This window comes from Myzus persicae, unplaced genomic scaffold (assembly GCF_001856785.1).
Source record: "Myzus persicae strain clone G006 unplaced genomic scaffold, MPER_G0061.0, whole genome shotgun sequence".
Taxonomy (NCBI): Eukaryota; Metazoa; Arthropoda; class Insecta; order Hemiptera; family Aphididae; genus Myzus; species Myzus persicae.
Window position 1 is genome coordinate 650,987 of NW_019102619.1, and position 26,423 is coordinate 677,409.

Below are 26,423 nucleotides of genomic sequence, written 5' to 3' on the forward strand. Positions count from 1 at the left end.
TATTATTTTACAATTAATATTAGTGTTATGTTTTATGTTATTCAATAATCGAACGTACACCTAAGTTTTATTTAATAAAATTTTTTTTTTGTTTTTGTTGCCTGTCGACAACGACGGCAACACACTACCGATGTCCCTGACTCTGAAAAATTCGTAATCTAGGACGGAGGGCACGGGCTGCTTTGAATTGACAATGCTACTGTAACCGTGCTTCTTGCAGCGACGCCGCTTGTTGGGCGGCAGCTGCGGTGTACGGAGACAGGCCTGTGAAAGCGCTGGCCGAGCTGGCCGCTGTCGGCAGACCGGCAGTACTGCTGGGCAGAGCTGCGTAGGAATACGGTGTGGCGTAGTTGGCGACCCCTGACAAACAAAACGAAACATCGTCATTAGACACAGACACTACGAGTACTAAACAGTAATAATTACACGATAATAATATTATAATGTTTTATTACATTATATGGTATACCTCTACACTGCAGCTAGTGTATGCGATGGAAAACTCAAAACACGCACGTCACGCGATATTGTAATATATGCCATCGATATGCCGAAAATATACTGTCTCGATCGTTTTTTGATCGGTAGGGTAATATAACTCTAAAGGTAATAATATAAATAAAATGTAGTAAATGGGGTGAGGGAGTAAAGAAAATCGAATGGAAAAATGTAATTTATCGAACGACCATTTTGTTCGCGTGATAAACTTATACAGCAGATATCGCACAATAATAATGCTATGATTTGTCGAAAAGTCTCTTTTTTCCCCATTCGATATATTTTTCTAAACTCTATTATATCAGACCCGATCAAAAAATATTGGATACTTAATGATTTCTAAACAGAAATACAGTACAATCTACGTATTACAACTGAATCGTATAGACAAATCAGTCATGGATAATCATCGCAGGCGACATCGTTATTAACGTTTGACGGCAGTATACTAATTATTGATGAACGTATTACGCTATTCACAACAAACAAAAAGTCACGCATTACGTGCACTAAATCTCAATTGTTTTTTTCCTCCAAATCAAATTATTGTAAAATTAAATTAAACGATCACTTTTTTCAGTCTCAGCTCGTTTTCTCGTACGTACACGATTGAACATAAAACTACTATAATACTGTAATAGTTGTTTTGTAGAAGTTAAAAAACTATTCACCATTGTACATTTGTACCTATACAACCTTTAAGACCGGCTGATGTAATCGAGAAGGACTGTCTTTTTTCATTATTATGCAGCAAAGTATAATGTGTAATGTACATAATATATAGATGGTAGGAAATTGCATACTCTGAAATTAAACATATACACAGATAATGTGTTTTAGCAGAGTTTTTATGGTAAAAATATTCGGAATTCTAAACGTAACCTAAATGTAGAGGCTAGAAGTTGAAGTGAACTAGCAAAGTAAGGTGAGTTTAGGGTTAGGGCTCGGTCATAGGATAAGAAATATTGAAAGAAATGCAATGAGATAATTGATCCTTGTGTACTGTGAGGGATAACCTCAAAGCAACTTTACCTATGCCTGAGTAGAGAATTTTCAATTTCCGGCATCAAGAACTTTTCTGAGAGGAAAGTCGTTTAGAAGTGAAACTGGACTTATTACCATTGAGGTTACTGACTGGTTCCGTTGAAATAATAATACACGCCCGAGTGGTGTCAAAAACTTGTGCCACGTTACTAAAAATGTATGGTGAAGGACTGTGGGTTAGGTACTGATTAGGTAGAAAAAAATGTACCCCCTATAACAACTGTAAGATAATGCATTTTCTCTCCAATTCTGATGCATTTTTTTGATTTTTCACGGCATGGGGAAAATCTACTGTTCCCCTCGTATAATATTATTGTAGAGCAATGAATAATAAAAATAATTACCTGCGGCTGCTGATGTGTACGGGTCAAACGATGCAGCTGCCGCGGCTGCGGCGGCGTACTGCGACGGATAGGACGACAGGGCAGCTGCGGCTGCTGCTGCAGCGGCGGCGTTTTGGTACTCGTAGAACTGCGACGTGGCCGCGGCCATTGCCGCGGCGTGCGTTGGAGCTAGTGGCATGACGCCACCGCCACCTAAGTACGCCGCACTGGCCGCTTGACCAGCTTGGTACAGGTAGCTTGGCTGCACCCTGAAACACGGTTGAGGTTGATTAAAAAAGTCGCACCCGACAAGTCTTTAGGACTACGTTTAACATTACATTATAAAATATGTATCAGACCGCTCTACACGCAAAACGTACTACTAAAATTATGATTTTTTTAATACAACCATTTATTAAAATTAATAACATTATGTGTTTTTTACGCAAAAACAATTTAATTCTTGTATTACGCATTCTATGTGTGTTTGTTTGAACGTGAAAAGTGTATTATAGTTATTACGCGCGTAATATGTTTTAGGGAAAATTGGCATGTCCTAAGCAACGGTAGAGTCCCCAGTATTTCCCTCAGTTATAATGTGCACTTAATGGCCACAGTGTTTACCTCTACTGTCGAGACACATTCTCAGTGTTCCGGTTTTTTTTTCGTTTACTTGTAATATTGTTCTAGGCATAATATTATTACCTACTATAGATTCATTTTTTACGAAGTTTCGTCATAGCAGAGGAGTTTTTTTCTCATAACCTCCACTAGTGTTTTTAACCCGAAACACTCGAGTGGAATATTTTTTAAAACATTCGGGTTGTCCACTTAAACACTTATATGCGATATTATGTTGAATGTAATGCGTGATCATCTTCTTGTCTAACTATCCACCCTAGTGGTATTTGGCTCCAGAACATTATGAAATTAAAAATAACCTGCACGATAAAACCTTAAAAACCTTAAATTGCTACGATGAGAAATAAAAATGAATCGCATAATTTTAAAGTAGAAAAACGTTCTTTCTTACGCGCCTCTAATTGTAATAAAAACCATCTGACTATGACACGATATAATATATATTAAATTATTTTATTTATTTATGATAACAATGATGCTTTATTACGCACGTACCCATAACATCACTCATAATTGTCTATAATATTAGCAAAACCCAAAAGTTATGCTATACCTTCGTATTATACAATAATATATAATACATCGATACCACTATTTCAAAAAAAATTTTATTATCGTTTTAGAATCCATTTTTGTTTCTCAAACTTAAATATCTTTTTTCCGCAAAAGTGATATTGAAAAACAAAATTGACTTGGTGCAGTCAAATCAAAGTTTTGCTTTGTGTAGTAAACATTTCGTCCCTTTTTGGTCACATTGGTATTTTCAGAGCTAAGCTGTTTCAGTTTAATTTCGTAATCAACCTAAAACGATACTGAAAAGGGACCACTTGTAAGTTACTTTGAATTAATATTTTTGCATAATATACAATTATATTGAAATTGTCTGTACCAAACCCCTTAAAAAGCTGGTGCTGCCTTTTCAGTATTCATAACACGTCGTCTCGAGTTTTAGTGTGAGCTCGTGGATTATTTCATCTGTTACGCCCGATTGAGATAAAAGCGATGAGGTTATGTGATGTGTATTAAACGGTACCGTGTTCGTACTATAATATTATATAATCCGTTCGGATTCTAAGCAAAGTGACGACATTTTGACACGAGGGATGAACAAATAAAATTTGTGACCATTTGATTTTTGGTTGAGGGGGGGGGGGGTGACAGAAGTTGCAGAAAGAGTATTTAAGAGTTTGATTGATAATAGGTACCAAATGCTATTTTGTCGGTGCATTGTCGTCCTAGTACAATTTTCCAGAGCGTAAAAAAATTAGAAATCGTATCAAAAATAAATAAATATTTAATAGCAAATCGAATCGTTATTATAATATTATTCAATTTGGCCTTTTTTCAATTGCATTCCGATAACCAAATATACTACGTCGTACCTATATAATATGTGCAGGTATCTATATTAATATTATTTATTTGAGCAGTTCTGAATTGTATTCCCGAAGGATTGCTATACGAATAATTAACACAGCGTTTTTAAGTTATTAAACTTATTTGACCTAGTCACCCGCGTGTGTATAGTTTGAAAACGTACATAACATTATAACTTTATATGCTCGTGTTATTATTTATAATTAATCTGACGTGGCACAATGAGGTGGGTACCTACCTGTAAACGACTGTGTATTCAAAAGAAGGGAAGCATTAGTCGTTTTCATTAGAGAATATGTGTGTGTAATATGTGTTGACTTTTGTCACTAAATTTTTACACACACTTAATATTATTATTATACATGAACGACATATGTACCTATTACAGTATATACTACCTATATCACAGTATGAGACTAGATATGAAAATGTGCATGTGAACGCATATATTAAAATGTTTTATAGGCTCTCATTATAAGTTATACACATTATATTATATTGTTATAACTTATAGGTTGTAATACTCAGTCGTTTATAAATATGTATTATGCACACTGTTTTGTAAAAAAAAAATTAAAAATTTGCTATGTATTATAGTCGAATAATGTTTTGGTTCACGGTTCCACATTATATGTTATTACGTCACTATATCGTTTCCGATGAACAGGATTTATTAAGTTTATATATGCTCTTATAAATTATAATATTATATTAGATATTTAATGAGTGCATGGGTGCTGAAGGTCTTTCGATTCTGTACACGAAAATCGTTATCTGCCAGGCTTGATAATTTTTGAAAAAGATTAATATATTACTTTGGTCGAAAGGGGTTAACAATGAGAAACTTTTGACCGAGAATATAATATCATTTTTTTATGTGATTCTGTGTTTATGAATATTTGTTATTACCTATACATTTTATGTAAAAGTGGTTTTCTATAATTTCGAGATGAAAAAATCATAGTACTCGCAGTACACGTATTCACGTTATTATTCTTTAAGAGTAGAAAACTAAAGACAATGTATCACAATAAACTTTTCAAGTAGTTTTCTTTTTTAAAAATAATTTACAGTACGTAATCTACTAACGAAGTAAAAACATATTAATAATTAAACACCTTCACGTGCATCCGATTAAATTAGAAAATAATTCAAACAATTACATTTCTGCAGCATTTAATTAAATCAATTAAAATTATAATTGCCCTTCTTTAAATTAAAACGCGATTTAAATTTGATTCCACAGGTTGCTTTGTTACGCGACCTACACTGCGTTCATAGAGACATTAAGTTCTTTAGAATGTTATTACGAAACACTTTGTGGAATCAACGCTCGTCTGAAAAGGTATTATGGGACTTAACGAATACAAATTACAAACATGGCAAATTTAGTTTCAGCGGCTGTAGTAAGTACTATCGATTTTAATTTTATACCCATAAACATTATACGTGCAGAAACGTGTTCGAAGGTGTAAGACTTAGGTTAGTGTAAGTAATAAGTTTTGCAAAACGCATAAAAAAACTGGCACCATATATATATGCGATGCATGTTTTAAATGAGTTTTATCTTTTAAATGGCATTTTATTGATTAAACTCAATACGACTAAACATATTATACAGTTATAGTTTTGTGTAATTTATGAGGAATTTTTGACTACTCCGTTGTTTCGGTTTTTAAATTATTATAATACATAATATTATGTTTAGAAATATAAAGTTAACGTGCATGTGACACATTTTGGTTTACGTAAATTAATTACACTACGCGGTGTTAGATATTATTTCGTATCAGAAAGGGAATAAATATAAATACTGGAAAATCAGAAAATCCAAAAGAAATCCATTATCTCATAGTCAATATTGACTGTCACCAATATCGTTTTATGAGTCGGTATCTGTATTCTAAATCGTTTTGAACATACAATAAACATCCACGTACGTATATTCGATGTTGATACGAGTGCTTAAAAAGAAAATATCTTCCCCCGCGTTTCAACAATTTATAACAAACAGGTAGGTAGTTCAAGTATGCACTACAACGGCGTAATTCATTAATAATCGCGAGTATTTAATTTGTTAAAAAGAAAAACTACACTAGCCTTAAATAGATACGTCACGGAACGTTTAATATTTCTTCTGCGGGGCTGAGAGATAGGGCACAGAAGGGTTTGTAATGCTTGATGAAGCTCAACGACCCCCTCGCGTATCTTTCTCACGCACTATGGTCGTGCGAGTTTCGTTATTAATCGTAGTGTGTATATAACCTAAAAGTGTATGTGTGCGAACAGTGTACTCGGAATCGTTATTTAGTGCCATGCCATTTTTCCCTACTGTATATGTAATATGTATACATATAGTACCTACTCTAGAAAATTAAATAACAAGTTCAAATAATAATAATCATATCGCGTTTTACTCCGCGTGAACGTTTCCATTTCGATTGCCACAGTCGGTCAAAATCGTCATGCGTTTTTATTTTGTCATAATATACTCATGTTTATTATCCAATGTTGCTGCGGGTGACGACGACGAAAATAATAACAACATTATTATAATAATTTAATGATATATAATCGTGCTAATCATTAATTATTATACATGATACAGAAAACTACGCTATACTGCACTGCTAATGAAAACGTTTACTGTGTTAATTCAATACAATATTATTATTATATATCACAACATTTAAAACATAGTAAAATAATGTAAAATAATATATAAACTGCAATAGAATAAAATCAACCTAAAGCGTTTTCATATCCGATAACGTAGGTATGTAATTGCAGTATAATATTTTAATCGTGACTCACAAAAGGCACAGGCAATAAACAATTGTGGCGTAAAAAAACCTCCCCGTGATTAAAATAATTCTATATGTATGTAGTAATTCGTGTCTTGTAATAATATAATATAGGTATGTCAAAGCACAGTAATCAATCAATGCTTCATTTCTAAAAAAATTAAAATTAAAAAAAAAAACAAAATGTAAAACACTGCAAACCAAAAACCCTGCACACCAAACAGGAAATAAATTAAACAACTATTACATATATCATACAATATGTGTAAACAATGTAAATAATATATTTATATATTTTGTATGATTCAAACAATATATATGGTTTAAATGTTAAAAATATTGCATATGTAAATTATATTTATTCGTACGTTTTGTTTATATATATCATCAATATAATTATATTTATTTCACCAAAGCCTACGAAAAGCTCTCACCACAACAGCACGCATATTATTATATAATATATATGTTTAAACAAAAAGGTTCAACACCAAAATGAATTTTAAACGAAAATACCTTTTTATAATTATATATAATAATGAGAAAACAATATAACAAAGAATGATAACAATGGTAATAATATGATGATGGTGATGATGATGATGATGATGACGATTATGATGATAATGATGATAATAATGAGCTAGTAATGTAAGAGTAGAACAACGCGTATTCGTAATAAATCAATCAAATTATGATAAATTAAATTAATAAAAAAAAAACAGTTAGTGCGTTAAAACGACACGAAATGTTCTCAAAACGAAAATGAAACGATTGCAGAATATACACAAATACACAATACAGAACGTCCGATATTTAGTACTGTAGTAGGTATAGAGTAAAATAATATGATGATTAATGGATGATAATGGATATGATGTAAGATAGTTACCTATAAAACAATAATAATATACTCTAAATATATGTGTAAAGAAAAAAAACAAAACCAAATCCCAAAACGAACAAATGAAAACTGTCCGGGATTCAGAAAACGTATATAAAATATATATTTCCACACGTGCAACTGTCATCAACACTTGGTGGCAAAAACAAAACATGGCAAACAAAGAAAATAATAATAATAATAATAATAATAATAATAATAATACAAATTATCAAATAAAACCACACGAGACTACGCACATAGTTTATATATGTGTCGAACACGTATAAAAAATATGTGCGCGATGTATAAAATAATTGAATTTAATATTTATTTAGTGTCATAATAATTTATATATATATACGTTTTTGCCGGGTCGATCTCTGCGCCGTCACGGCTGCGATATATAGCACCACGGCATCAATAATCTTGTATACCGTTTTGTTCTATACACGCAAAAAAACGTTTTTTTTTTTTTTTGGCGCTCTCATTTTACACACTCAGTATCACCTACACTGTCTGATGTGAATATCTGAAAATCCGACGAGCAACAGATTAGGAACGTGAATAAAAAGGCACACGCACACACATATCATAATATCATATAATAATAATATGTATTATACAGCTTAAATTTTGTATACATTTTATTATATGCAAGTATACCTAGTTTTACCTACACACGCGCGAGCACATTATAAAACATAGCATTTATGGGACTTACTGCGTGCACGACTAACGCGATCGACCAACTCGACAAGTTTATGGCCATTATTGGGCATACAATACAGCTTTTAATATAGTGACCGTAATCGAAAAATTACAAAACTTTGCTTTGTCTTAAAAACAATCGCCACAAGTCGCTGGTCGTATACATCGAGTAATCGAGAAAATAAATAATAAATTCTTTATTGGATAATTTTTAATTTAAGATTAACGAAGTATACGCCTTCTTTTAGGTGCTTCGAACTGTAATTCTTTGTCAATGTAAAATAAATTAAATTAACACAAACAGAAAAGAGGTAAAATTAAACAACGATACGCGGTAGATGCTCGTGACTTTTTTTAAAATTTGTTTCCCTTTGACCATTTTAACTAACTAATATAAATCTTGGTGTATCATTCTCGGTTAAGTATTATATTTGCCGAATAAAAACTAAAAAATATATATATACTTTGTAAGCAACGGGCCACGGCGGGACATAACAATAAAAAAAACAATCCCATTATTTTAAAATTTACGTCTTAAGAATATATTAAGTATTATTATTTTTATATTCTGAAGAAAATCGTGTCTTCTCGTTGTCACTTTTATGGCTACATGATATAGGTACACTCACTCGAGACTCGAAAATTGAGTTTAAAAGCTAAAATAAAAATATTATGTGAACTGAAAGTTAGATTTCCCAAACAAAGAGGCTCGTGTGCGCCGGGTAAAATTAATTGCCGTCCCAATGCTACCGAGAAAACCGTTGCAGCGCAGGATATTTAGTGTTTTTGCAACAAGTGTATCCGTGCAAACGATATCAACAACAGCTATACATACACACTACCGAATTTATGTCAATTTTGTTCACTAAAAATTATTGTGTTTTATTAACACGTGTAATAAATAATATGACGTGTTCTAATACCTACACATATGACATATCGTAGCGATCCACGCACACCAGAAGTTATAGTTCACGAATTCGGTCGAATTAACGTATGAAATATATTATAAATTTAAACACATAATATTATTATATGATAATATTACAGCGCAATGATCGTTATGCAATTTTTTTCTACTTTTTTTTTATTAGGTAATAATGAAATACGTCTGTCGTTATAATTATTAGAAAACCTATTTGCAATCGACTGTCATCGGCGGAGTATAACAAATGTGACAAACCACGATTATCGATGACTATAGTTTAGGTATAATATACCTATTTTAAAATTAAACGACTTTAGTGTGAAATGGTTGTCGTAAAAGAAGCCAATACACGTATTTATGTTTTATACCGGAGTTGTATACGCATTAAAACATAATATTATGTTTGTATATCAATACATTTGAAATTAGTAATTACTATAATCAATATATTATACATGTATATACCAATACCTATAATAAGTAGTAACCATTCAAGTAATCATTTAGCCGTCGTTAGGTACATCGCTATTATCGCTATTGCAGTTACATAATTATTATTGCCTACCTACACTGATAAAATATTGTAGTCATTGATATTTACCGAACTACTATCGAACACGAGTTTTTCGAATAAGTTGATTTGTTTAAAAGGAACGCTAATAATATAAACAAAAACGTAAGCGCGTATACAACTTCTAAAGGTTTCACAGTATATAAAAAAATAGTTTCGCTATTAATAAAATTAATGTAAACTTATAACCGTGTGGTATGGGACGAATCATTGTTCTGTGTTCGCCGATCATGTATATTATTATCATAAGTTAAAACCAGACGGCCTGGAAGATATTAAGCCACACGTGTTTATATAGACGAAATTACGGTTAGATCGTGTCAAGTTTGGAGAACTAGGTATCAAAATCCGTGTCGACGTAATGCGCAAGCAGTTCCGGCAGCGTCGTCGATAACAAGGGGGGGGGAAGGTATCAAAATTCGCACCTTGCACTGTGCCCAAAAGCAATTTTGTCTGCTCGACAACAACTTTTTTCGATTTTCAAATTGAATCTAGTTACATTTTTTTAAACTGATCTTTACTGAAATAATACCGTACATTATAGCCTCGTGTACTCTGTAGGACATACTGCAATCTCACTTTAGGGCGTACAGTCGATTACTTCCTCATCGAGACAAGATTAAACTTGAAACACGGGGTATTTTATGATTTTCATTTTTCATTATGTATAATACCGATTAACGTTCGTGTATCGTAATTAGTTTTCAAATCATGTAAATTTTGCACAGACGATCCAACAGGGCCGCGGTGCAGGATGTAGTCATCTCGTCGCAGAAAAAAAGTATAGAACGCGCGCGGGAAGTTGAAACAACGCTGTCAAACACACGGCTCGTAAATTTTTCAAATTACTCGCACAGATCCCTTTGTTCGCACGCATGCATGGGGACCCTTAGCGGGATTTCCGGTGCGCAACAACCCTTCTCCATATACCCCGTCCGCCGGAGTCTCGTCATCGCCACCACCACTTCCCTGATACATCGCTTCCGTTTTCCCATCACTGAGTGTACACAGGGCACTGCTTAAAAACGGAAAATACCATGTACGTTTTGGCGAAAGTTTTTTTTAAACATTTTACACGATTGCCTCAGCGTTCGTCTGTCGATAAAAACGTGCATGATGGTAAGTGCACGAATGATAAATCTATACAAATCGAACGCAGTAAAGCCGATAATATATTATTATAAAAAGATCGCTACAACCCCACCGGATCGATGAGACGATATTGGTGCCTAAAAAACCAATATTACAAATCATTGTTATTCGATCTCAATAAGCTATAGTCCGAAGTCGACGTGCGATTTTAACGGCCGTAATTAATTTAGGTACACACGGAAACAAACACCTGCAGCGGTAGTTCACTCACGCATGAGCTGAGCGCCGGTCGGGTGCGAAGCTGGCACGCGCGCGGGACACGAGTTGTGACGGATGGACGGGATGGTGGATCGGCGCTATAGGGGAAGAGAGTGGCGGACGCACTGTGGCGGGTTTAATTTAAATTTCACCCTCCCGTCACCACTTCGCCGTAGTAGTTTTACGCGCGTATAGTAACCAGTCGCGTATTACTACGTGTGTATGTATATATACGCACTCCGTAGTAAAGAGGTGTGCACACAGTGCAACGGGTGGGGTGGCACTGGTGGGGGGGGGGTTCTGTGCGCGGTGGCGGCGGATCCTCACAAAAGCCCGGGGATAATGACGACGTGGCGCGGTGGTGGGTAGGGTTGTCGAACCGAAAGAGAGAGAGAGAGAGCGAGAGAAGAAAAAGAAGAAGAAGAAACGGCGGTGAATGAGCCCTGGAGAGGGGGGACAAAGGGGTCGTGTGCGCGAAGGCAAAGTGAGGTGGGGGAGGGGGACTTTGCAGCGGCGAACGTGCGCGTCCCGGGCAAAAGGGCCCAGGGATTCGAGCGAAAGTGTTTACGACACGGGGTAGGTTGGGGCGTAACGATGCCGGCGGCGGGGCGAAGAGGTTGAAACGGAAAATGGGGTTGCACCGAACGCACACGCGCACACACTCATACACACATACACACACTGATCGATGGTGACCGGCGGGAGTGCGCGAGGGTGAGCGACGGGGTCTGAAGCTCGTGTCGGACGGGGTAGTAGGGCTATAGCGGGAGGAGGGTAAGGATGACTCAAAACACGGTCGGATGACTCATCGCGCGCACGACCCCCTCAACCCCGCCACCGTTTATAATACCGTCCCACTGCACGTGGCGCACACATATATGTGTATAAGAGAGAGAGAGAGAGAGAGAGAGAGAGAGATACGCGTGTTCCTTTTTTTCTTTTCTTCCTACCACTCTTTTTTTAAGCACTTTAAAAGAAGGGGGATGTCCTCACGCAAAAACGCGCGAGCGGACTTAGAGCCATTTTCTATATTATATAATATGAGTTTATCGCAAACGAGAGCTCTCCACGGCGAGATTATAATAATAATAACGATATTATGTATTGTGTAATTTTGTATTCTTTGTAACATACATAAAACAGGTGTAATAGTTTCTATTAACATAATGATATAATTAACTGACGCGCTTCATGCTACAGATTGAGAGATCGAAACGCTTTTAAAACACAAAACCTGTAAGTTAAAAAATATTTAAACCACAAGTTTGTATCGATAACTGCTGTTTGATAGTTGAACAATTTTAATTTTGGTCATTGTTCGACGTAGCAGGAAAAGACACTTACATACGTTAAAAACTGAACATTTACGAGATAAAATAATAAATAAGACTTTCGTATAAGTTAATATTTTTACTTAGAAACGCATGATTTATTTTTTAAAAATGAACTATAATATAATAATGTTCATTTTTATAATAAACAATTATGATTTAATCTAAACCTTAATCCCGGGTATAGACTAAGTTTATATTTGGAAATATTTTTCATTAAATGTAAATTATATAATGATTACAATTAATTGTGTTACATATATATATATATATATTTCAAATGTATACAATTTTTAAAATCAAAACCATGTAATTTTAAACACGTTTCTACTCGGGGCAAGCGGCGGAAACTCTTCGACGACAATTTGTTGCACTCGTCGCCGCCGCCGTCGCTTCGCTTTCGACGGAAATCAGCCGGCATGCGCAAAATACTGAACGCGGCGAGAAAGTAAAAAAAATAAAATAAAAAGCCCTAACCGTAAGCTCGCGGCCGGTTCAATCTGATCGCACTCAAACGGCAGAGCGAGCGTCTTCTTCCCCTGCCATCGCCTCCGATTAATAACGTCGTGTTTCGCGCTCGCTTGAGAGTGACTAATTTCTGTAGCGTAGGTACATTTACTGCTCTAGGGTTAGCACTTGGCAGCCGCGGAGTTTATAATTTATGACACAAATATAATATTTTACGCGTAACCGAGTAAAATCGCCAGAAAATCACACGAGGGTTTAAAAATATTATAGTTCCCAAGGTTTATAGATAATAGACTATATTATCTTTCAGCCTTGAATAGTACCTATCTCTAACAGCGTAGGTTTATCTGAATATCTATTTTATACTACGCGACTCTGACTTTGGGCAGAACTCTATGCAAACAAAATGTTCTATTAACAGTTAAAATTAAACATTTGTTTGAGACGTTTGAAACACAAAAAACAAATATAACTACCTCGTGAAAAATGTCTAATAACTAAGAATATATAAAATGATAGGTAGGAATTTAATAACTTATAACCGAGAATAGATCTGATTTTTGAAATTGTAATTATTAAATTATTATACGTGTTTTGTGTCTTGAAAGGATTAAAAATGTAAACTAGTATATTATCTCCTATATTCAATAGCAGATGTTATATTGGTGAGTTTATATATTTAATTAGTTTACTAATAAACCAACAAAAATAATGGATCAGAATTCAGTATGTACACAAGAGATATTTAGTTGAACATTTTTAAGAGCAATTGCATCTATAGTTTATAATTTTAGTAATTATTATAGTAATGACGTGAACTATAGTTATACATTTTTAAAACTATTTTTTTTTTTTTTTTATATAGAAATCATAGGAGTGTGTGCATTTAAACGTGTAAAAAGTTGACTTACAACACACAATTTAAAAACTTAAGCTACATGCTATGATATAGATTAAAATTTAGACTATAATATATACCATTTTTACACATTTATTACTGTGGGTGAAAATTGAAATAATATTAAATATTAATGATCATTATTGCCGTAATTTTATAAATTATCTAAATATTTTTTTACAGACACATAATTATTACACATTGTTGTAGTAGTTACAACGCGTTATTGCGTGTTCTATATTTTTCATTTGTTCAGTAAAAATATGGTTTTTGTGTGTTTCATCTGTCACATTTTAGTTTGAAATTTGGCGTTACAAATTAATAGTGTTGCTTACAGTTCAAAGTTATATACTCAATAACCATTGTTCGAAGCAGTGTTACCAAATACAACAAACGTTATTTGTAAGAGTAAAATACTAGAATAATGTGTATTTTTCAAACTTGTTTATATTAACGGAAAACATATATAATATATGGTTATTAATTACTAAAGCCATATAATATATTCTCTTTGAAATTTTATATGGAATAGGTATGGTATTAATATTATTATGTAGGCACATTCAATTATATATTACATATTTTCTGAAACTGTATTTTATTGAGTATTATTATTAACGTTGTTATCAATTGTAATTATATTAAATTATATAGTAGTATAAAGAATAGTATATAAACACGTCGGTGATTGAGCAATATTAAAATTATTAATATAATTTGTTATAACACGATTAAAAATTAAATCTTATTTGAACACAGTACCTAGGTAATAATATTTAATCGAAAAAATATCGTATATTACATAACTCATAAGTTATTGTTTTCCCTGTAGGACGTTTTAATTATATGTCATAGTCAATAGGCTATAATATATTTGAGAAAAAGAGAATAAAAACACATACTTTAGGTGTATCAGAAACACAAAAGAGCAAAATACAACTCGCGTCTTTGTGATGACGTAGACAAAAATTATTAATGCTTTTGGAATAATCTAAAATATAAAAACCGATTATTACTCTTGGCGAACATCCTCAAATCTTTTTGTTACTTAACATTATAGAGAAGGTAATCGAAAAATTATTATTTCGAAGCTTTCAATTTCAAATTAGATTTAAATTACGTATACATGAAACAAATACGGGAAAACGCTATTGTACTATTATAGCTCATACTATGTGTAAATAATATAATTTATTAATTTATATATACTATTTGTTAAAAAGGCGTGTAATATACTTTTCTTTCGTTTCAATTGAGTGGGCTTTGTTGATTTTACGTACAAGTTATAAAATTCGGTAATTTTTGAAGCATACATTTTTGGTATTTTTCGTCATCTTCGGTTTCCGGGAACGTAGGGGAAAATTCTACTACCAGCCTCTGCCCAAATTGGGTATGCGACAGAAGCAGCGGTAGTCGAGCACCTGCGGGTTTTTGGGATTATGTTTTATTACACTTAATTTTGTTAAATTAATTTTTCTTCAATTTCGTCGCCCGGCGGGACCGCAGCCGCAGGCAAAACATTAAACGATTTATTGCGATGACACGTGCATTCGTCGAGACTTGAACGGCTAGATGTTTTATATATACCTATAGTTAATAATATAAAACTAGGTACCTATTAATATTCATTTAAATCACCTTACTGAAGTACGTTATCGCATTCACCCGACTAAATCGTAAAATTTAAACGCGGTATTAATTCCCAGTCAATATTATATAATAGGTACCAATATGAACCAATATGAATTGGTGCACGGTGGTACATTTATACGTTGGGTGTCTGCATATTGCATGCATACCTTTATTCTGTACATTTTCAGCGTATATAATAAAGTATAGACTTAACCTGCAGTGGAATGATTAATATCGATAATATTAGAAATGGTCGTTATTAGTTATTGCTTTATAGATAACACATTTTGTTTGTAAAATGTAGGTAACTTCGATTATTATCGGCTGAATGTCTGTAACTTTTTTAATTTATTCTTACAGGTTTGTAAGTTTGAGTGAATACTTAAAAATAAATGCATAATATCAAGTAGGTATAAATATTTGTAAATGCGTATTTCGAAAGTTTTTTTTATGCATAAATCACGTTCGCTAGGTACTGACGAAAAACAGTATTTCAAAAATATTGGATTGGAAAAACGAGACGGCCAAACACCCTGCAGAAAGGTTACCCTGTATATACGCGTTCACGGAGTCGTGGCATATTATTATGCCATAGCTGCAGCAGCGCGCGATGTCATTGTCGGCTCGCTCGTGCAGTGCGAAGGGGAGTTCCGAAAAAGTTTCGACGATATAATATGTATATATATATATATATATATATAAATATAGGTACTCGCTGCAGTAGGGGTGGACTGCAGTGGTGATTCGTGTAAACCTCAATAGTGCGTGTTTCATTGTTTTCTTTTTTTTGTGCCATACCCGGCCGCATTTTGGATCCCCTCGTATATGAACGCCAAAAGCATAAATATACACACATAGTACGATTGTAAAAAAAAAAAAAAGAAAGGAAAATTAAAATATAATTATATGGGTTCCGCGCGTATCCCTATCGATAATAACGTGACGACATAATATTATAACACTATTAAATCGTAAAGGTAGGTACTATATATATACATACCATAATATCATATAAATGTAAATACATAATAATAATATGTGTGTGCGGGTGACAACCATTTGCGAGCATTATGGACAGTTCAACTGCAATTCGATGGACCGTTAGCGCACATCAACAATATTTTTATACACATAAATAATAAATATATCATGTTTGTAATAATAACAAAATCGTATTAATTATTTTTGTATAATAATGCATATAATAAAGTTATAGGTACACGCACGTGTGCAATTATAAAATATGAATATTTTAGAAACATTTTCGGCCCATTAGTTACATAGTATTACTACATATAGGTAGGCATCTAGCTGACTATTTGAAGTCCTACAATATAATAATAATAACAATAAATAAAACAAAATTACTGTTAGAATGAAATTTACATAATGAATAGGGTGTAAAATAATAACCGCATAATTTAAAATTATGGTTGTAAATTAACACCAATTTTTACTGATATTATTTTAAGTGCACAAACTGATTTTTTACATTTATTGATATATTTTGTGCTGAGCAAACAGTCTATGCATTCTTATAGGTAAGATTTTTAAAATGTACTCAAACGTGCCATGATATCTTTAAAATTGTGTGCGCAAACGGTGTTAAATATTTCAGGTAAAAAATCCAAATTGTGCGTAAATGGTTGTACGCAGACGGTCGGAAGTTTTTGGCAAGGTAGTTAAAATATACTCGAGAAGCGGGCTGAAGGAGGCAACGTAGTTTATATAGCGAAAATTGCAGTGTTACGCGTAGTCTCGACGTATATATTATTTTATCTTTGAAAACTATACGCGTCTTTTCACCGAAAACTTTCAATTGGCTGCTCGAATAAATAAATTTGCATTGAGGAAGAAAAACGACGTTTTGGAAAATAAAAAAAGTTTGGTCGTTTGTATTTTGACAAAATGTGTCGCGCGTACAGCTCCTTCTTATTTCACGTGCCCGTATGAGTTATGACCAATATATTGAAAAACGAATCTCACTATATTTATTATACCGACAAAATGATGTGCTAACTACGCAATCCACAAATTATCGAATAAATTAGTTTCAAAACAAAAGATCACACATCAAACACACGTTCAAAATGTCCAAAAATTAAAAAAAAAATTAAATAAAAAATAAAACAAAAATTACTTAATGTTTGAAATGTTTGGTTTTATTATTATTATTATTATTTTTTTTTTTTTTTAGAATTGCAAACCACTCAAGCCTCACTAAAAACCTCCAAACTCAGAAACTTTTTTTTTTAATATGATTTACTTGAATATATATTGTATATACTGGTTTCTCATTTCGTTTCATCCGCAGAGAACATCAGCTACTCCTAATCAGGTTCCACAAACCCATAGCGGAGCCTGTAAATAATAACTTCTGACCAATCGTATTTTTTAAATGGTGTTAAATAATGCCTATATTATTATAGTATACCTGCTAGAACAACGCTATTTTTTATAATTTCATATCTAGGTATCAAGTACAATATTTATCATTAAATGACTATAAAAAATTAAATATAAAATTCGACCAAAAACATATAACATTGCATGCCCGTAAACATCATTATTGAATATAAAATTGAATTTGGGCCAGATCTTATTTCTTTGACTGATAATGAAAATAACGTTTGATTGGGATCAGGCCAACCCCAGCTATATATACTATAGTTATTAAGAAAACTGATAATTATTTTGAAAATTATTAATATTAATCTCATCACTATTCTTTGTTCTACCACTGTAATGGTATAATATAATATTTTTATTTTCGTATACCAACATTCCTGTTATGTACTTATCATCTCCAGAACCCTTTATGAACGTTATACCTAAGTATATTGTATTTTTCATTTTTATATTAGCATAAACATTAAATAAATAAATAATTGTGCAAGAGCTTATGTAAAAAATGAAATCGACTTACCCAAATTGGCTAGGTATCACAGCAGAGTATCCAGCTCTTATACTTGGAAAAGCAAACGCTGAAAAACACATAAACATATTACTTGCTATATTATTTAATTACTCAAAAATGTTAATCATCATCATCATCATTATCATTACATATAAACACCCTGCGTGAAGCATTACACCATCAGCTCGGTACCCACCTACCCTAAAATATGTTAACCAGCTTTTAATGTGTACATATAGCTAATATATGTATAACAGCGAAGAAACTCTAATAAGTTAATAAATTATACGCTAGAAATGGAAACCTTATTTACTAAATACATCGGTACATTTATTACGTACATACAGAGATCGGTTTCCCACTAAAACATTAAAGGGTGAGAAGGCCTATAAAATTATATGATAATAAGTGGCATAAAGAATGTTTTTCATAAACTTTTAAATTGATACACATAAAGAAAATAAGAGGAGTGCTGCAGCCACAGTACTATATTTTATTAAAAATGCTATTCAAATGTTTTTCTTCTTCAATAATAAGTACACCCAATCTAATGGTAAATTATACATGGGTAATACAATATTATGCATAACATATAATTATACTTTAAAAAATGTATACGTATTAATACCCTAACCTTTTTTTATGAGGAAACAATTTAAAAAAAATGTCGAACCATTATTGTAGGTAGGTACGAATAATTAGTGTTATCATGTTAACATCATATTATTTTGAGCTAAAGCTAAATTAACACCTCCTTATTTAATTTTGTAATTGGCAATGTTGCCTAATTTGAACGTTTTTGCTTCAAAATGAGAAATGCTGAGAGCGGTTATGTTATACTTTGTATATGTCGGACAGATTTAACAGATGTTACACCGACATCCTCTTAATTATCGCTAATGTAGTAATGTACCTATACTCGTTATCTTCATTTGAGTCAGGAGTCTTTATAGTTTATACTAATAATATACATGTTTTGTTCTATTAGCACGGTGATCTCTGAGATTATATAATACTTTGGAGAATTGAAAAAAAATCAATCCGATAAAATAGAAAAATGTATTTTTATTCAATAATGTTTTATACAGAAAAATTAGAAACTCCGCATGTTGGTTTTTAATTCGTAATTTTCGTGAGCTTTTAATTGAAAGTCAAACTGAGTTGAGACATACATAATAAAAGCACAAGTGAAAAAAAAACATGTAACTTAACTGCAAAAAAAAAATTTAAACTATAGATATTTCAAGGTCAGGCATTGAATAAAAAAAGTTTTTAGAAATCGATAGTTGTCATGGGTACATATAGGCTTTTTTTGATTCCTCAAATTACGTAATTGTTTATAGGTCCAGGTTTATATTGCTAATAGAATATGGAGAATACCTATGTATGCTGCAGGCCTGACGTATATAATATATATACCAGCTACTATGAATCATGAATGGCTTCTGCCGTGATTTTGCTAAGCTAGGGTTTAAAAACCGTTTCGTTTTATAATGTTGCTTGTGTGCACTATAATATACAATGAGTATAAAATCGTATTTCTGTACAAATTAATCATATAAATTATGACGATAAAACGATTTACATGTTTAATATTTTATAGAATTATTGGTTCTAACGGCCAGGTACCTCCTAATCAACGCAGCATTGTCATGTGCATCAAATCGCTAGTACTTATAATTGGTCAGACTAGAACGTGTAAAATAACACAATTATAGTAGACCCATTTATTTTTGAAGAATAATTACAGAGCAGTTTTAAATTTAACTAAAGCGATCATACAACAACTTTATATGCGTTTGTTGAATACATTTATTAAGTCCGAGTAGCTCCGACCACAGTATATAGTTTTGTAAAGATTATTAAAATGTTAGATAGTATTATAGTTTCATATTATTAGAACTCATAACCGTAGATGTCGTTGAATTTTAAGGACGGATAAAAGGAGAAAAACCGAGACTGAAGCACGTGTAAGTCGGGTATATTTGGCAGTGACAACGGCGGTACATAATATAGTGGTGCGATAGGCCGTAGCGGTGTACTATGTGACCTGTCGGAAAGTCGGTAAATACCTATTATAGCTATATAATAATATACCACAAGTATGGCCGCCGACCGCGTATCGCAACGGCGTAATAATAATTTAATGGTGGTCGCTCGCTGGGCATAAATACTATAAAGTGCTGTTGACAAAAAAAAAAAAAAACTGCCGACTGTAAAAATAGCCGAAAACCGTTGCCAAACGCTGCTCGGGGACTCTGGAATGACGCGCGGTGTTATTTCTGGGGATATGAAAATCGCGCGTGGAGACGAATAATTTTTGACGCGGTAAAAAATACAGTCGCACGAAAACATTCCGAGCATTATATACGCGTTTATTATAATTTCTAATAACAACAATATAATAGCAGTGAAATACGCGATATTTTGCTCATATAAAGTTTGCTGCGCGAACGTAACCTCGAAGCCGTCAACGTTTATAAATATGTATGCGCACACATTACGCCGCCGCCGTGGCAAAGCTATATATTACTCGTATATAAATGGATTACACGCGTATACTGGCAAACACAAGTATACCTATAGTCGAAATTTCGTTTTTAAATAAGTAGGACGAGACAATCGATAGGTTTTTAGTTTAATGGCGTAACTGCAGTACGTCTGTACGTATGTATACATAATGCATAATATTATACATATTTATACCGCGCGAGTGTGTAAAACGACGGACGGCAACGGCGCGTAGTGTAATATTATTGTAATTTGTTGCGGTGGCATCCGATTCCATTTTGTTTTAACTTTTAATTTATTAATAGCGAAGGCCAAGGAGACAAACGTCGTACGCACCAGACATACATGTGCTAAACACTCTTGTTCGATAAAAATGCATACAATACCTCGTCGTCTGTATAGAGGTATATACTATATTAATTATATTACACGCTTCGAAGACTTGTAACGACGAACGTACGTAGGTTGCTCCAACCACTGTTGAATCGATGAGATTTTCCGAAAAAAAATTGTAAGCCAATTGTGTAAATAATAATATTATAAATGAAATTTTCGGAAATTCAAATCGTCCACTAAAAGCTCGGAAAATAAAAAATAAAAGTAAATATATCATGTATTGTAATACGAGCACTAGCCCATTGATCGGAAATCGTAGTCGTGTGATATATTGTTCCGTACAATAAGTGAGCGAGGAAAAACAATTTTATTTTCTTATAACATATTATTATTATACAATTTTATCATGGATACGCGTCCCGGGTATATGCATCATATATAAATTCGTTTGTATAGGTTTTATTTTATTTCGCTATAATAACCCTCAGTACTCGTATAAAATGTAAATACATAATATTTACGCATGCGATAAGAATATCGCGTAATATTATTGTTACTGCTTGAACACGAAAAATCTTCGAACGTTTCGTATAGTAGATAGGTATACGCGTTGGCTACACAGACGAACGCTCGGTTTAAATATAGACATATTTTTAACCGCTCGGAAGTTCATTATAAGGTAGGTGTCAGTTGTCACATGGTGCAGGCCGATGTTTCTTATACGGCACGTTTCTTGAAATAAACTAGGTCCTAAATAAATTGGACACCGCTCAAGTGGCTCAGGTGAACCGCTCTATAGAAGTCACATCTATTGGATGGACTGACGCGAACGCCGGAAATTTAATAGCACGACGAAGCGTATAGTTTTAGTAAATAACATGTTACACGTTTACAAGAATGAAAAAGAGGAAAATATGTCCTGGAGGACACATCTCACCGCACGCGTTTGAAAGAAATCAGTCATTTGGACGGATGGTGGTGTTGCTGGATCAGCAAAATTTTAATATGTAGTAGTATTTTGTTGAATAGTATATCGGATACCGTCGGTATACAGAGTTTTCGCCAAACGTAATTTTGTATTATTGTTCAATTTACTATCAAACACAATTTAAAGTCCATACTCTGTAACTGATCATTGTTACACCGCGGTAATTAAAATAGATAAAAAAAATGAATGTATATATGCTGCTTGTTTAGGCAAAATTATTGAAATATGTGACTCATGCAATAGATATATTTCTTTAGTACAACATTTTTCGGTGAGAAGAATTAGTTTAATGTAATTTTAGTAGGCAAGTTGACTTTTTAAAGATTTTATAGTTTCTTATATCAGTTACAAACTAAACCATACAAGTATACAACAATACAACAGTATGATTTTTGTGAGGTAGGTTTATAACGAGTAACGTTTTAATAATTATATTAACCACAATTATTGTCAATTATCATAAAATACGAACTAAATTATTAGTCAATGATAGCCGATAGGAATAGTTACTTAATTCTTCAAGTTTTTTTTACTTCGGTATTGACCTTTGACTACATTTGATTTCATGAAATTATATAACATTGTAACATATTATGTTTTTATAATAAAATTGAGTGTCATATATATTAATAGTTGGTTCAATAGTTAGTATTTTAAATATCTGTATTATGCATGTCGTGACACAGTAAAAGGTAATCTAACGTTCAAGCTACCTCGAAAATCTAGGTATTTTGTAAAAATTTAGTTTTAAAAATCTTGAGTAAATAAAGCATGTGTCAGAAAGTTTAAAATGTTTTAAATATTTACTTAACAGAAAATCGAAATGAGTAATTTTAAACTCTTTTAAATAATTTAAGTACTTCATTTTGAATTGGACTACCTAGCTTAAATTATCATTAACATCAGTCTAAACTCACAAGTTCTTGATATTATGCGTTTATAAATACGTATGTCTTATAACGTCCACACTCTGGGTGTATTTATCAGTTTAAAGAGCATTAAACTCTATCGTTATTAAATTATCATATAAGTAATATAATATCTAGCGCTTGTCGTTCCATAATTAATATAAGATTTGAAATGTAACAAGTGAAAAACTGAAGAATATATGCACGCGTGCACAGTGTTTCATTATTCAGAGGAACGTTTACCAATATTAATGCCGAAACAAGCTGCGGGGATGGTAGTTCGTATGCACTTAATGATATTTAATAGCAGTTGACTTTGTTCCACAGTGATAGTGTATAGGTACTTTGCGCTGTGACAATCGTCTTCCTCAAGTCGCAGAGCACATGTAGTATGTACCGTAAGGAATATAAATGAAGAATAATATCATGTATTGTACGAGCTTTAAGGGGGCTGAAGGGTGTAGGCTGTGGATGCGAACGTAGGTACATTATGTAGTAATATATAGCAGGGAATGAAGTATGATACGTTGAGTGACTGCGACAAGACAAGAGGAAAACAAAACGGTTAGGAACCGGGCTCATTCAAAATGCATGCGGGTTAAGGTGAAACGGAATAAGAGATGATATTGTAATAATAATATCATCTGGCATAAATGTTTTAATCATTTATCGTGCAAGAAACTATCTTTCATTTGTGCGCGTTTAATAGGTACGTCAGGACCGAATGTATAATAATGACGTATATAATACATTAATATCGAAGCGTAATACATTTTATAATAAATGTAGTATGCCATATTAGTTATTCTCTATTTTTACAATTTAAATAATATCAGGAATGAATTATTATTGAAATACTTTTATACCAATGTGGTTTTTTATTTTACATTCATACGGGATCATCTGTATATATGAGATATTATATTCTCGTACATATAGTATAGTGTACATCAAAATAAATCAAACGTTTGAAATACATCATCTCGCGACTATCCGCGAGAATCGATCACTAGAAATTCGTATTATATTGAAATTGCATTGTACTGAATTTATTTTAAATGATAGATTTGATCTAAAAATCGTAAATTAAATATAATATGTGTTCTTATAAACATATATCATTTACCTTTGTGGACATTAGACATCAATTATTACATCTAAGTTCATAGATTCATTTAAAATTAACCGTCCAAGGTATAAAACTATTAAATAGTAAGAAAGTAAATAACGTTATAATCCAATAAGGAGTTGTGATATAATCCAAAAAAAAATTGTGAACTTAACACTTATACACTATATTCAGATGGTTCCATAAAACTTAATATTAAGGATTTTAGCTTGATATGGACAATGTAAATTTGGACGTATTTAGTGGTAAATATCTACACCATATAAGATTATATAAAACGGAAATGAAATATCGTATGGTACATTACTTATATTATATATGTATGATAAATATTTTATAAAAAAATATTAACAATATAATATAGTGCTGTGAGGAGGTTATATAACATAAACTATTAGTATTCCGAAAGCAGAACAAGCTTGAACCGTTTTTATAAACGAATTCAGTTTGGGTAGAATAAATCACAAATGGTATTTACTAGTACATTTTTATCCAACAGGTCATTCTTTAAATCGTTTTCAATACATATTATATTCAGTTTATTCGAACTCCTTTTTGTATTGCATAGTTAATACGAATCAAACGAAAAAAGAGTTTTGGAAAATATACATTAATAATGAAAACAAGACGAACCCAATATTGATTTCAAAAGAATTTTTGCACGCCTTCTTATAATGGCTTAAGTTTGTACTTTAACTACTATTAAATAAATGTATGTATTCCACGTTTGAATGTAGAACACGTATTGTCGTATATTATACGTCTGCCATGGCTTAATCTATTTTGGTTTTTTATTTACTTCGAGGGGGTATTATAATCGGCACAGCGTGGAAGGAAAGAAAAAAAAACACTACCAACTGTCCAGTCAATATACAACATGGACGTTTTATTGGAAGCAAAAAAAAAACAAGGATTAAGGGAAATTTATTTAACTTGTTATGTATGTATATAGTACGTTTAGCGTGCTCGGCGTTTCCCGGGGTTATGTGTCCGAATGTTTGCCGTTACCGTGGTTACTGCGGTAGTGGCAGCAGCGGTGGTGCCGAGTTGCGGAGACCACGAATACGTTTAGGTTGGATGGTAGGCGAGGTGGGTAGATAATTCGGGTAGAAGGGAAAACCGTCCATTTTATCGGTCTGGCCGCACGGGTGTTTACAGTCGAAACGAGACTGCATTTTTAAAACCCCCAACGATTATTAAACGAATACCCCTCCGCCGCCGTCATGGTAAGGGGGTAACAAGATGGTGGGGGGAAGGGGTAGACTTGGAGGGGGATGAACGCGGTGGTCTCGGCCAGTGGAAAACGTTTCGGCGTCAAAACGATGCGACATGTGCAAACACGACTACCACTACAATATATACTTATATGAGTGACTTTTTAGTTTTTGCCAACAATATAACGTGCGAGGTAATATACAATATATATGTGTGAGCGTGGAGTCGTGGTACATAATAATATTATATTATTATTATATAGAGAGATTTTCGTCCATGGTTCTAGTGTACACGAGAATGAGGAAGGCAAAAAACGGACGAAATTGAATCCACACCGCCGGCTATTATACTCGGCTTTTCCCGATCCTACATATTATATTATTTTACATTATATAGGTACACATTTTAATATTTATTACGATTTAAGAGCATGTACATTGGTAACATGACAATTATGTGAATATATATTTATTATATAATAATATTATTTTATTCTTGTTTTGTTGCCAGCTTATATGGTTATATATTTTCCTTCTTCTTGGATAATTTTAATGAAAAGTAGCTATAAGTAGGTATAATTTTTTTTTATTAATAACCTATAATATACTATATAGGAGAGCTACAATTTTTTTTTTAAAAATTTGTATGTTCAAAACATGATTTTAGAAAGTTATCACAGCATCGAAGAGCTATGAATATTTAAATTGGCATGTTTAACGGTTTACAGCCCAAACTTAAAAAAAAATATTGTTGGCTTTTGCATAGTTTCTTTTTTATATATATAAGAAATAAGAATACAGCTGTTTCATTGAGTTAATAATAATAATAATTAAGAAACTAAACATTTTAAAACTTGAATTATGTACATAGATTTTCTTTATAATGTTTTGTTCTAACGAGTTATGAAAGGTGTACCTACTGACATTTTAAAAGAGTATTTTTAGGTATGTATACCAACC

The 26,423-nt window shown here is 32.7% G+C and overlaps 1 protein-coding gene across 1 annotated transcript in view; it reads right to left on the reverse strand.

Annotated features, from left to right (window-relative positions):
* The window catches only part of LOC111032674 (RNA-binding protein 24-like), a 37,973-nt gene continuing 11,550 nt past the window's right edge, over positions 1–26,423 (reverse strand). Inside the window, exons 3-5 of the mRNA XM_022313090.1 lie at positions 18,387–18,444; positions 1,887–2,134; positions 1–360 (exon numbers count right to left, since the gene is read on the reverse strand). Of these exons, the coding sequence (XP_022168782.1) occupies positions 197–360; positions 1,887–2,134; positions 18,387–18,444 (470 nt within the window). The 3' untranslated portion in view covers positions 1–196. The remainder of the gene's footprint in view (positions 361–1,886; positions 2,135–18,386; positions 18,445–26,423) is intronic.